General features: G+C 44.8%; 1 protein-coding gene across 2 annotated transcripts in view; it reads right to left on the reverse strand.

Moving 5' to 3' along the window:
* The window catches only part of TRMT61B (tRNA methyltransferase 61B), a 201,051-nt gene extending 189,467 nt beyond the window's left edge, over window positions 1-11,584 (reverse strand). The window contains exon 1 of one of the 2 annotated variants that reach the window (XM_078647509.1): window positions 10,562-11,584. In XM_078647509.1, the coding sequence (XP_078503635.1) occupies window positions 10,562-11,458 (897 nt within the window). In that variant the 5' untranslated portion in view covers window positions 11,459-11,584. The remainder of the gene's footprint in view (window positions 1-10,561) is intronic. The other variant, XM_078647508.1, reaches the window with a different exon arrangement.
* Window positions 11,585-12,756: the final 1,172 nt, after the last annotated feature.

Below are 12,756 nucleotides of genomic sequence, written 5' to 3' on the forward strand. Positions count from 1 at the left end.
CGGGGCTGTTGCCAGCGGGGTCTGCTTCTGCTCTCGGCTTCGGCAAGTATGGCTGCTCCGTCTTGTCACCACGCGTGTGTTTGCATAGGGCAAGGTCGGCAATATTTATACCTTAAAGGTGCCGGGATTGACGTAAGGATGGACATAGGTACGTCAATAAAGATGTCATACGACTTGCTCGTTAGCACATTCTTTACTAAAGTTCTCTGTGAAATCAAAACAATGGCCGCACGGATTATCCAGGTTGTCATAGGTTTGATTTGTTATGAGAACGTCGTATGCCTGATCAGGGGCTGGAGAAATGTCGCTTGTCTAATTAGATCTCAAGCGTTATGACCTAATCAGATAACACGTTCCTGTGCCGTAGTGTGACTGCGTCAGATAACGGTATCTGCATCATGGGGGATTTCTTGCCTCATGGGCTGACTGTTAGTTAACTTGATAGTTAGTTTAACCAGAATAGGGTCAGGAATAGGGGGATCGATTCAGAACCTATAGAAATACACGACAGATAGAGACATACTGACCTCAGTCCTATGTCAAATCTATAGTGTATATTATTCCAATGCGCAGAGCCTATTGGGAATATAGGAACCACACTACATGCCAGGTGAGTCAAATGGCACAATCGGGGTAATCGACAGTGTCAGCTAGCTACTGATTCTGATGTGTGTGGGAAGTCACTCACCAAGTAATTAAATATCGGTTTCACACCACAGTCACGCCCCTTTCGGCATGCTCCTCCTGCCTGCATGATGCACTTTGGCTCAACTGTTCTAAAACTGTTTTAATTTTCCGTGCAGCAAATGTCCAAGTATCCAAAAGACAATTGTATATTGCTACACAACAAACTAAAACTACCTCACTATACTTTCAGTCCAAACAGAATGGTTCACATATTGTTAATATGGTGCTTAATGTTCACTCTTCGTCCACCACGTTTTGACGGAGTACCCCATCCGCCAAAGTTTACAAAAGGCCCATGGAGTGATACTTCTTCCTTGATGCTTCACCTTGAGTTTAGGGTGCACTGCACATGTTTTAGGTATTGTGCCTCTTTAGTGTTGGGCTGTGTTTCTGGTGCTGTACACGCCTGTTGAGATGCTGTATGTTTAGTGATGCACTGTTTTGCTTAGCGGTGTGTTTATTTCTGTGTAGTTTATTTAGTGTTACACTGTTTGTACTCTACATTGTAATGTGGGTGATGGGTGGTGTGTGTAGATATTTTTGCTACTGTGCTTTGTGCCTTATAGTGTGTGTTTAGTGCTTCATTGCATGCGTACTGCATTATCAATCATGTGAGTTTAGTGTTGCATTGTGTGGCTTTATACTATGATGTTTTAGGTCAGTTTCGTGGGATTGGTGGTGTGTTTAGTGATATCCTGCTTGGTGTTGTGTTATATATGGTTCTGTGCTATGTGTTTGGAACGGTAGTGCTGGCGTGCTAGGTGATGTGTGGATGTGCTTGGTGTTGCCATTGTCTTAGGTGCTGCATTGTGTTTTTGTTCTGCTGTGTGAATAGTGCAGTACTGTGCGTCATCGGTGCTTTGGTATGTGTGTTTAGCACCGTATCAGTTTCTTAACTGTACGATTAGTAATCGGTTGCACAGACAGTTGGCTGTAATTTTTCTGTAACCTGCTTAGAAGTGCACCACTGTATTCGTGCTTCCAAGTTCCCCTTTAGCGCTTCTGCTTTGTAGGTCGATTCCTGCTTCTTTGCTACACACTTTAAAGCCCCACGGCTGCCGTTTGTGTGATTAAAAACTGCTGTGGTGTATGTTTAGAAACTTGCTTGCAGTCAACGTGGTTGTAGGTTTGGCTCCAAAGATATTACTGCACACAGCACGAGAAGCTCGTCTAGACTCTAGTGCATTGTAAATTGGTCGACTTTCATGAGCTTCACAGGCCATCGTGGTTAGATTTCCTGCCTGTCGCATGCTTAGAAGTTTGCCTGAGATTCATCGACTGCAGTCGTAGATGTTAGAGTGCAGATTCTGTGCGCCTAGAAACTCAGCTTTGGTTTGTGTTCTTTTGATTATTCGAAAGTGGAGACTCGGGTAGAGAGGAAAAAAAGGTTCAAAATACGAAAAAGAAAAAATAAACACTAAATAGAGCAAGACGGAGTGGTGCCAAATTGGTTTTATTCACAACCACACACATTTGCGCCACTTTACAGTTTCGTTTCCTCCTCTTTCTTTGAACAACATTGTTTTCCCCGGCTGGTAAAGTGCACCATTCCTGGAGGTACTGCAATCCCTGGTTGAAATGTAAATTGGGAAACATTTAATAAGAACCTTATTAGCGGTTTTCCTTACTTTAGCTTATAAAATGTATACTGCAGCTCCGTGTTCAGGGATGTGGTATTTTTAAACCATAATGCTTAGGTTTTGTAAGGATATAAGCAATAGACATCAAAACTGGTCCCATCCAGCCCTGTAGTCATGTTCTTAACTTTTCATGCAAAAACACTCAATGATATCTGAATAATAAGTGTAAAAGCGTTAAGGTCTCTATATTGATCCCACTTACATTTCACATGCTTTACTTCATCTTGCATTCCCTTTGAGTGTTTGCTATTTCCAGAATGTTGTTTCTTTTTTTCCAGCCAGCATATATTTGTCTCCCCTCCCTCATAACCTATTTCCCATTTCTAGCTCTCCAGTGCCTCAAGTTCATACGAATAGCAATAGTGCCATGCAAATATCACTCCACTGCATACACAAAACAAGCATTTGCAATGCATCGGTTTCACCTTTGGGACGTTATATGTATTTAGGAATGCAGCATATTAGCCTGGGTGCTGAAACATCTACCGTTTTTCAATATGGAGGGAAGTAAGCATCAAACTACTGTAATAAACACTGCCACTGGCCTCAGAATCTGGTACTGACCATTAGTGGCAGCCAATAACCACAGATCCTGGCAGCGCCCAGAGCATGAGACTACTCATCTGCGACCAGCACTGGCCTCGGAGCGACCCTGCCCACTAAAAGTGGTTTTGGCCTCTGAGCCTGCCCCTGCCCATAGGGGGCTGTTGTTAGCCCTAGAGCCTGGCAGTGCCCATTATAGATTGCTGGTAACCCCCCCAATCTGATCTGAGCCTGTCTGTGACTTAAAACTCTGGCAATGTCTATTATATTCTGTGCCCTGACACTGGCTCCCCCCAGCACATTACAGAGCCAATCAGGCCCTGCCATTGCCCACAGACCCTGGGACTGTCTGTCAAATCCTGCCTCTGGCATGATACCGTTAAAGTGGTCGAGTCCAACGTACTTACCGGGGGAGCATGGGCATGGCTCGAGATCAAGTATTTCTGTCTTGATGATGGTTAACGTTGGTTTAATGTCCACAGCTGCCTTCATGGTGACTGCCGCTGTCTTTTAGACAGGGGTAGGGTTGCGGAAGTCCCTCTGCGCAACCTGTCCTGGCCGGGGGTTCCCTGAAAAGCCTGTACAGGGAACCCTGCCAGGCTGTTTCTGACGGGCCGGGGTCCCCGTAGAGCCCGTCGATGGCAGTGTAAGCTCAGCGACAGGAGGGCTGTTCTGGACAGAGGTGCCCTACAGATACAGCGGGTGTGATGCTGGTCCTCCTGTGCGTGATGCAGTGCCCTCCTCTACCGTGATGCCCACTGCCCTACTGGCCTCTCCCGCTCCTCGCTTGGCTTCTCAGGGCGCAGCTCCGTTCCGCTGGTCAGGGTGAGTCTGAGGAGCTCATCGGCATGGTGGGCTCGGCCAGGCCAGTGACAGCCTCGGGGGCGGGCTTCTGAGAGCCAGCCCCTTCTTGATGAGTAGGAGGAGATTCAGGGGCGGAGATCTGTCCACGGGTAGCACAGCGAAGAGAGAGGTCTGTCTGCTTGCCTGAAGAAGCGATGTCGTGGAGGGTGGGGGTGGGTATCTGTCTGGAGACGAGCTGAAGCGAGAGACCTTGCTCGGCCAACGGCGGGAGGGGGCAGGAGAGGACACGGACGGCGGGAGGGGGCGGGAGAGGACACGGACGGCGGGAGGGGGCGGGAGAGGAGATTCAGGGGCGGAGATCTGTCCACGGGTAGCACAGCGAAGAGAGAGGTCTGTCTGCTTGCCTGAAGAAGCGATGTCGTGGAGGGTGGGGGTGGGTATCTGTCTGGAGACGAGCTGAAGCGAGAGACCTTGCTCGGCCAACGGCGGGAGGGGGCGGGAGAGGACACGGACGGCGGGAGGGGGCGGGAGAGGACACGGACGGCGGGAGGGGGCGGGAGAGGACACGGACGGCGGGAGGGGGCGGGAGAGGACACGGACGGCGGGAAACGTGCACAGGACAGCGAGGGGGGGGGGCGGAAAGGCACACGGAGGGGGCGGGAATGGACAGACTTTTAGTGAAAGGGGAGGGAACGGGAAAAAACGTAACTCCGCCCTGGGAAAAAATCTCGGGAACGCCCCCGAATCTGGTCCGGCCTTGACGGACAGATCCGGCACTCAATGGCTAGCCTCCATTTATGGAGCTAGCCAATGAGAGCCGGGGGACGTTCCCGAAGTCCTTATTGTCAACAAAGGATTTCACCTGCGCCGAAAAGCTGCGCAGAGCGCAGCCTTCGGCAGGTGAAACCCAAAAATGTAATAAACACGGTCATTTTCAACACCAAGTGCTCTAGCTTTCACAAATGCGAGACCTATTGCATTGGAAATGCTTGTTATCCTAGAGCAGAGCCAGAGTCGCTGGCCGATTAAGTATGTGATGTACAAGCATACAGACTAAATACAGTATCAAAGGTATGAAACACATCTCTCCAAATAAACAAGGTGTTGATTGCATTCTTATGTTTTTAATTAACTAAATTGCTTTTCAGTACGCACTCAAATAAAATATGGGGATTGTTTTTGCGGCATTTTTCATGCATTTATTGTGATAATAATTTGTTTCAATTGTGAAAATTATGGCAACAATAAGATGGTTTCAGGATGAAATAAACAAGGGCTTAAATTAAAATAAAGCGGACAGTTATTTAGGTGTGGGACCTACATAGTTTTTATCAACTACATTAAAAAAATGTACAGTGCATTCATTTACTTACCCATTCCTTTATGATAAGCATATTAGGTATTTCTTCTGTAAGCTATAAATGTTTCATGTAGACTATAAAGGTGACATCACCTTAGAGAAGAAGACATATTTACTTATGTTTCTTCCCGAATTCACGGACCCCTTATAAGCATGCTCATTTTTTTTTTGAAAATTTGTTGGAGCAAATACTTTACTTTACAGGAGAAGTCCAATGTTTTAGCAGCAAGCAATTATAGCTGGTGTAGATTCCTATTTCCTCGACACAAGATAGTTTTTTTTTTTTTTAAAACATGACATGCAATGAAGAAGGCACTTTACCTAGGACTCGAAGCTTTGAACCTTTACTAAAATCTTTATGCTTAAGAAATTGTATAATTAAGGGGTTTATTAGCAGCGCCTGCATGGAGGCTGAAGCTTTAAGTAAGACTTAAGAAGATGGCCATATTTAAGTTGATGCAGTCTCATGTTAAAGCGGTAATTAAGGGTTTGTGATCGGAATAAATAACAAGCATTTGCAATGCAATAGGTCTCGCATTTATGGGAGTTTCGTAAAAGCAGCACCTATTGCATTACAAATGCTAGTTTGGAAAATACTCCCAGGCGGCTCTTCAACTTTAATATCCGCTGCGCCCCTTTTTTTAGACAAGCTGTGTCTAAAGAAAGCGGCGTGGCCGCCATTAAAGTAAAAGTGCGGTATGGGGGTGCATTTACAAAAAAAGCCTTTGTTTGTCAAGTTGACAAATGCTTTTTTTGTAAAAGCGCCCCATGCCACACTTTCACTTAATGACGGCCACGCCCCTTTCCTTAAACTCGGCTCGTTTAAGGAAAGGTATAACACAATGGGGTAACCCAGTGTCCCTCAGAGCCTGGGTGAGTATATAGCAAACTAAAATGGCTCTGTTGGGGAGCAACAATTGTTTTGTTTATCAAGGATAAATCATTAAGGAGTATAGATGCATACGTGTACTCAGTGAGTCAAGTGATACTGTAAGTAGAATAAATCAGCACGTGCAACAAAGCAAAAGCAAGTGTACAAACACCCCGGTACAAATAAAAGACACAAAGGTACTTTGCAACAAGAAGTTCTGTTATTAAGTTGTTCCATCAGATAGCACAGATAAACATATTGCAGGGCTGTCCAAGATTGCAGAGCAGCTCTTCGAATCCATGGACTTTTTGCTTGAATTGTCTCGATTTAAACCGTGCTGGAATTATGGTCTTCAAGCCCCAGGGCACTGGCCAATATACCTTATTGGAATAATCCTGAATTATTTTCCACAAGTGATTGGGCTTCTGCCCAGCATCATCTATACTGTTCCCTTTATCACTCGTGATTGTGCCTACTTGCGTCTTCCCTGACGCATGCAGATCCGTCTGGCAGTCCCCATTCTGCGCAGGGCGCCTTTCCACGTCTGTGGCTGTCCCCCTGTCTTGAAGAAGACCTGCTACGACACATCATTTATGCGTTGTCAGGGTCGAAACGTTGACACTTAACTTTGGGTCAGCCTTTACATATCTCTGGTTTCTACTGTAGAGCAACCTTGCACTACCAGAGAGATTCCTTTATTCTTTGTTCTGACCATTCCTGGAAATTGTATATACTTGTACATGGCTTCACAATTGTATATATACACACACACACCTTGTCACCAGCACTGAGCACTCAAGTCACTTTAGAACACCTGTCACCTTTATATTGCATTTTCCCTTGGACAAACGCGGCAAACACTCAACGGACGAGTTTTCTCTTTGAGGGACGTTTCGAATAGGCTTGCGATTGATCGCGTTACACTGCACTTAAACTGCTGTATGAAGGGGACAGCCATTACGGTGGGCCATAGATTGAATTATGGCAGGTTCTTTGGCTGAAGGCCCACGAGTGACCGTGCTAATTAGATTGGTCCTTGAAGAGGTCGGTTACAGCGGAATTTCATGGATTGAATATATCAAGGATTGAATACTTTTACAGGTTTCTATGTGTAATTAATGACATTTTAAGTTCATGGTGGATTGACCTGGGACAACTCCCGGAGGAATTTCCCCACTCCTTCTATGAACTGTGTGGTCCAATATTTTTTTTCCCTGAAGAAGCCTGTGTGGGTGAAACACGTTGGCTGCTGTGTTTTATTATATTGAATAAAAAGAACCTAAAACAACATCATTGTGAAAGAAATACTATTTCTGTCATCGCAGTTCTCTCATGTGTGGGACTTGAACCCTATGATACTTTGCCTGGGATCCAATGCCTCTTCCCATCTTTTGTGTTTATCCATTTTCACTTGGACAGCACTGCAATATGTTAATCTGTGATATCTGATGAAACAACTTAAAAACAGAAATTCTTGTTGCAAAGTACCTTTGCGTCTTTTATTTGTATCGGGGTGTTTGTACACTTGCTTTTGCTTAGTTGCGCGGGCTGATTTATTCTACTTACAGTATCACTTGACTCACTGAGTACACTTATGCATCTATACTCTTTAATGATTTATCCTTGATAAACAAAGACGTTTAAGGAAAGGGGCATGCCTGACATTAAAGTGTAAGTGCAGAATGGGGCAATTTTAAATAAAAGAATTAAATAAAGAGGTTTTTTTTTTTTTTTAAACATGCGCCCGCGTTTGGTGCAGCAAGTAAAGCAAAGGCACTGCCATCACAATCAGAGTGGTGTGCTATGCTGTAAAAAATAAATAAATAAAGCTGTTGCGAGAGAGCATGTCCTGCCTGCAACGGCAGGCAAGTGAAAACCATTAAACGATATAGTGCTCGGAGGCTGTAATTAAAGCCTACCGAGCAACAACACATGTAGAAGGGGGTGTCCTCATGGGAGGTTACAAATGAAGAGAAGCCGGTACTAAGGAGAGACTAACAAACCTATTTCCGAATCAGAAGCCAGCATTTACGAAGCACAATGACACAAGCCAATGACAAATATGGGCGGAGTGGGCAGGGCTTCAATTGCGTACTCCAATACAGCATGCCTCGCAGAGCAGCGCATGGGCTGCCCAGGCCCGACCTAAAAAGAAAAGCTGAATCAAGGTTGTTGGCACTATGGGTTTCATACAGGGAAGCACTGACGTAAGGTGCTACGGTCCGATTCCATTTTTAAGTAGGCCCCGAATCCATCTTGGGTCATTGAAATTGCAGTCTTCTCAATATTAGGTAAATGGAGTCCCCATTGGCCTCAATGTATACAGAATCACTGTCATGTCTGCCATTGGCAGGTAAAGTGTAAAGCCATTCGACTGATGACATAGATATAACACCTGATGCGACACCAGTCTAAGAAAAGTGTCTACTTATCACCATATCAAGGTCAAAGAAGAATGAAGCAAACACAAGGAGATGATGGACGGAGCGCTGACATTTTTCAGACACTCACCCCCAGTCACAGATCTGGGATAAATCCATCATCATTCTTTAGCTCACTTCGCCACTGCAGTTCAGACCCAGCTATATGCAAATCACTCTTGACCCTGTGCCTCATGGGAACAGTCCAGCCGAACTGGCAAGCCAGGTCTTTCCTTAACCTGAAACAAGCATCCTGGGACTGGTTTCTGGGTAACAACCTTCATCAGACGGGCTAGCTTGAATCCAGTGGCAAAGTGAGCAAGGGACCCACGTCTGGGCATACACTGCCAACTTACGGCTAACAAAGCAAACACAAGGAAATGATGGACTGAGCGCTGAAACTTTTCATACACTCACCCCCAGTCACCCTTCATCATTCTTTAGCTCACTTCGCCACCTCAGTTCAGACCCAGCTATTTGCAAATCAGTCTTGACCCTGTGCCTCATGAGAACTGTCCAGCCCGAACTGCAAGGCCAGGTGTTCCCTGAACCGGAAACAAGCATCCTGGTATAAATATGAACAAATACAGACATATAACCAAAATAGGGCAATCTGAATTGATGACCTTTTACCTTCCATGTTTATAAGGAAACGTATGGGATGCAAACCTTGAGACGCAAAATCTATGTCAGAAATTCCAACCTCTGTTAACATTTAGTATATAACTGCTGCCACTTGACCACTTCTCAGGAGATGTGCTTCACACAGATTACCGAACAAGATTCTGCCAGAGATGGTCCCGCCTACTGTCAGCGCACTCTGAAGATGCTACATCTCGCCTGCTACTGATAAAGTCTAGTCCCAGAGGAAGGCCTCTACCAAAGCAGTGTTTACCCTTCGCAGGGAACACTGCCTTAACGCCTCCGCCTATAATAACAACTCTTGCTTTAAACAAGTTATGCAGTGCATCTCTTCTCCATAACAATCTCTTAAATGCAAGTTGCTTTACTTTCTATGCTCTCTCAGTGTAGCCCATAGCAGTAGGTTTTAGGTGCAAGATTTTAAATGACAATTCAAACATGTTAGAGATGTTCATTTTATTCTCTCAGCTCACATCATGCCTTCTTGCTGTTTTTATGATATCCTGTGTAGTCATTTTGGTTGGACTCAGATTAATAAATGATTTTAGTTGATAAAGTATATATATCAAAATTGGTTGGTTTCTGTTACAGGGATTGTTCGTAAATCAAAAAGCAACAATTCTACTTTAATAATGCATTATGTGGGGTTCCGTCTTTCACATTCAGCGCTGGTGCACTGAACTGTGTTCAAGCAAACCTTGTAGAACTACACCAAAGTCAGTTTATGCAACAGTATGACGCACATGCCTAAAAGCTGCACCTATGAATACCTAATTTCAGAGTAAAAACAAAAACAGAGAACACCATTTAACAATCCTAAGCCTATGAAACTACTTTTTGATGGATTTTCTAAAAGAAGAAACTATTTCATCTGAGAGAAACACCAGAAAATGGGTTGTGATGAGACAACGGTACAAGATAACAGGACAAAAGAAATGGGAGCAGAGTAATGAAGAGTGGGTGGAGTAGGTACTATAATAAAGGTATAGGTAGATATAGTCATAAATAGGAAGGGATAGGTGTACTCTGGTATAAACAGGTGTGTAGAGACTGTGTAACAAAAAAAAGCATAATGGAGGAAGAAGGGGTGAGGGACCGGTCAGGAATTGCAAAAGGGAGAAAAATGCAAAGCTTGCATGGAGGTTCTATTAAACAAAAAAGACAAAGACATGGTGGACAAGCAAGGGTAAAAATGGGATATGGGCGATCTCTCCATAAAAATTAAACAAGGGATCGATTTGATGTTGCAAAAACAATCAAAAAAGACAAATATACTGTTTTTGACACTCGGAGGACGTTACCCAGAATATATAGAACCTCCTGCTAAAGCCATTAATACAGAAGCATTTGAGAAAACAGGTTTGTGATTAAGTTTTCCTTGAGCTTGTCTTTTTTCTTCTGAATCACGCGCAACCAAATCCAGTCCTCCCATACGAGTTTATGATTAATCCTTAAGTCTTGATTGTATAGAATTGTATTTATAAATAAATACATACAACGAAGCAAGAGGAACCTGAATATGGTGATACATTGTTAACACATTCGGGAATCTAAGCAGAGTAAGGAATCGAGAAAACATAACCAAGCAACTCACCTTCGGATATGAAATTGTAGGCCCCCTTTTCATTAATAACACAAACTCTTCTAAAGAAGGCCTCCTGAATAGCAGGGGAAACCCAGTAGAAGTCTTCAGCATCTGTCCGGGCTGCTTCCCTGCGATCTCCTTGTGAGAGACCATCCCCCAGTTACTCAACAACTTGTTCGTTTCCGTCAGTGTAAACATCTTTTTAAACTCCACATAGTATTTCCTACGGAACTCAGCCATGCACAAATCCCCAACTTTGAAGGCACAGCCTTGACCAACCAAAAGTGGACAATCCGGGTGCTCTTCGCCCGTGGAGGGCTCAATATTGAGCTCTGGTCCCTCTTGGAAAGGCTGCGCCGTGCTGGTGGGAGTCAGGAGTGTTTCATCCATGCGTGTCTGTGCTCTTAAATTAATGTCCTGGGAGATGCTGCCCAACCACAGGCGTCTTTCATCTACTGGGGGCTGTGGTCTTGCAGGAAGGGCTTGTGCGTTCAGGGTGTGCTCAGATGCTGTATCCAAACACTGGGAGGCGACACTGGTGTTTTCAAGGTGTCCTACCGCCCTGAGATCCGTTACCTCTTCAGAAAGCATCTCTGCGGGGATGAGCTGGCTGAGCCTTTCTAGTGGAGAGAGAGAACCCCTTCTTTTCCTCAGCCTGCTTCTCTGCAGAGCTGGGGGTGGACAAGAATCTGCTGGGGGCTGACATGAAGCACCGCCATCACCAGCCGCGCCGTCTCCTCCTCCACTATTCTGGGAGGCAGTAGAGTAGAAAGGTGCTGTCAAACGGGAGCGTGCATGCAAAGGGGAGACCCATTCACTCCCTTCCGGCAGTCCCACAGCGGCACGGTGCAGCAACAGAGCCCTGCACGGGACTGGGGTGAAAAGCTTCCTGCCACACTGCAGCATGCTTACTATGAAGACTCTGCTAACCCTTCTGACGAGGACATCACAACTGCAATCAGTGCAAGGTTCCTGCACCTTCCCCTGCACGAGGTTCTGTACTAATGTCAAAAGCCAGGCATAACCTCGACGCTATAGACAGAGAAGACACACTGGCCAATCACAGAGCAACTCGCAGGATGTCAGCAGTCAATCGTGGCGGCCATCTTGAAATGGGAACGTTTTCACATATTTGAAACAATCTCTAAAGCAGCGTGCCACATTTAAATCATTTCAGATTAGCACTCATGGCAACATTTTAGAGCAGCCAAGTGGGAGATAAAAAAAAATATATATAGTCGGGAGAAGGTATTTTCTATACTGACTTTTATTGAAGCAGACGCAATCTGCCTGAAAAGGGTCAATAGATATGTATGGTGACAGACAATCAGCATTTCATTTTTGGCAGTTTAATAACATATAGCAAATAAAAACATGTAACATTTGAGGCATGTTACTTGCTCTAATTCCCCCTCCAAGAATTGAGGACAAAGAGCTAATCTTAATGTCAGAGGTAATTCTTGGAGGGGGACATTGGAGCATGTATGACAGGCATCAACACTATTTTTGGCAGTCTTACTAAACTTCAGAAACAGGTTTCTGTATGCAAGAATCAGGATGCGGGTGACTAACCTTGAAATCTGTAGTCTCCCGTCTGAATTGGGAGGGTTGGCATGTATGGGTTAATGATTTACAAATGCTACAAGAATGATGCATTACTAATTAATGTTAGAACAAATCAAATAGGTTTATTTGTAAAACAAACAGTAGCTTTATATCTGGAGCTCATGTGTCCTAAGGGCCAGAGCTGCCGACTTTGGAACAAGGAAACTAGGTTCAAGTCCTTGTGTCCGGCCTCAGCGCAGCATGATGTACTGATCACCGATGACTATCCATCATAAAGTTCCCTGTCTAAATAAGTCCTTTTTTAGGTCTCGTCTACAGAGCGCATATGCGCTGCATAGGAAAAAGCCTTTTAGAAATCGATTTGCCTTTTCAGCCAAAAACGTGCACGCATTGCATTGCTTTGAATGGCAACACGTGCACGTTTGGCGATTCCATTGTGGGAGCGAGCTTTGAAACCATCTGTTTGTAATTAACAGATGGTTTCAAAGCTCGCTCCCGCAAGGGAAACAGGCGCAGGCCCCCTCCTCCCTCCCCTCCTCCTGCTGCCTCCTCCTCTCCTGCCAAACTTGGTTTTTTTTTGCTTTCAGCGAGAGGCGCGCGCGCTTTGTTCTTTTTGATTACTGTATATTAGTGCCCAA

Source organism: Lissotriton helveticus, chromosome 6 (assembly GCF_964261635.1).
Source record: "Lissotriton helveticus chromosome 6, aLisHel1.1, whole genome shotgun sequence".
Taxonomy (NCBI): Eukaryota; Metazoa; Chordata; class Amphibia; order Caudata; family Salamandridae; genus Lissotriton; species Lissotriton helveticus.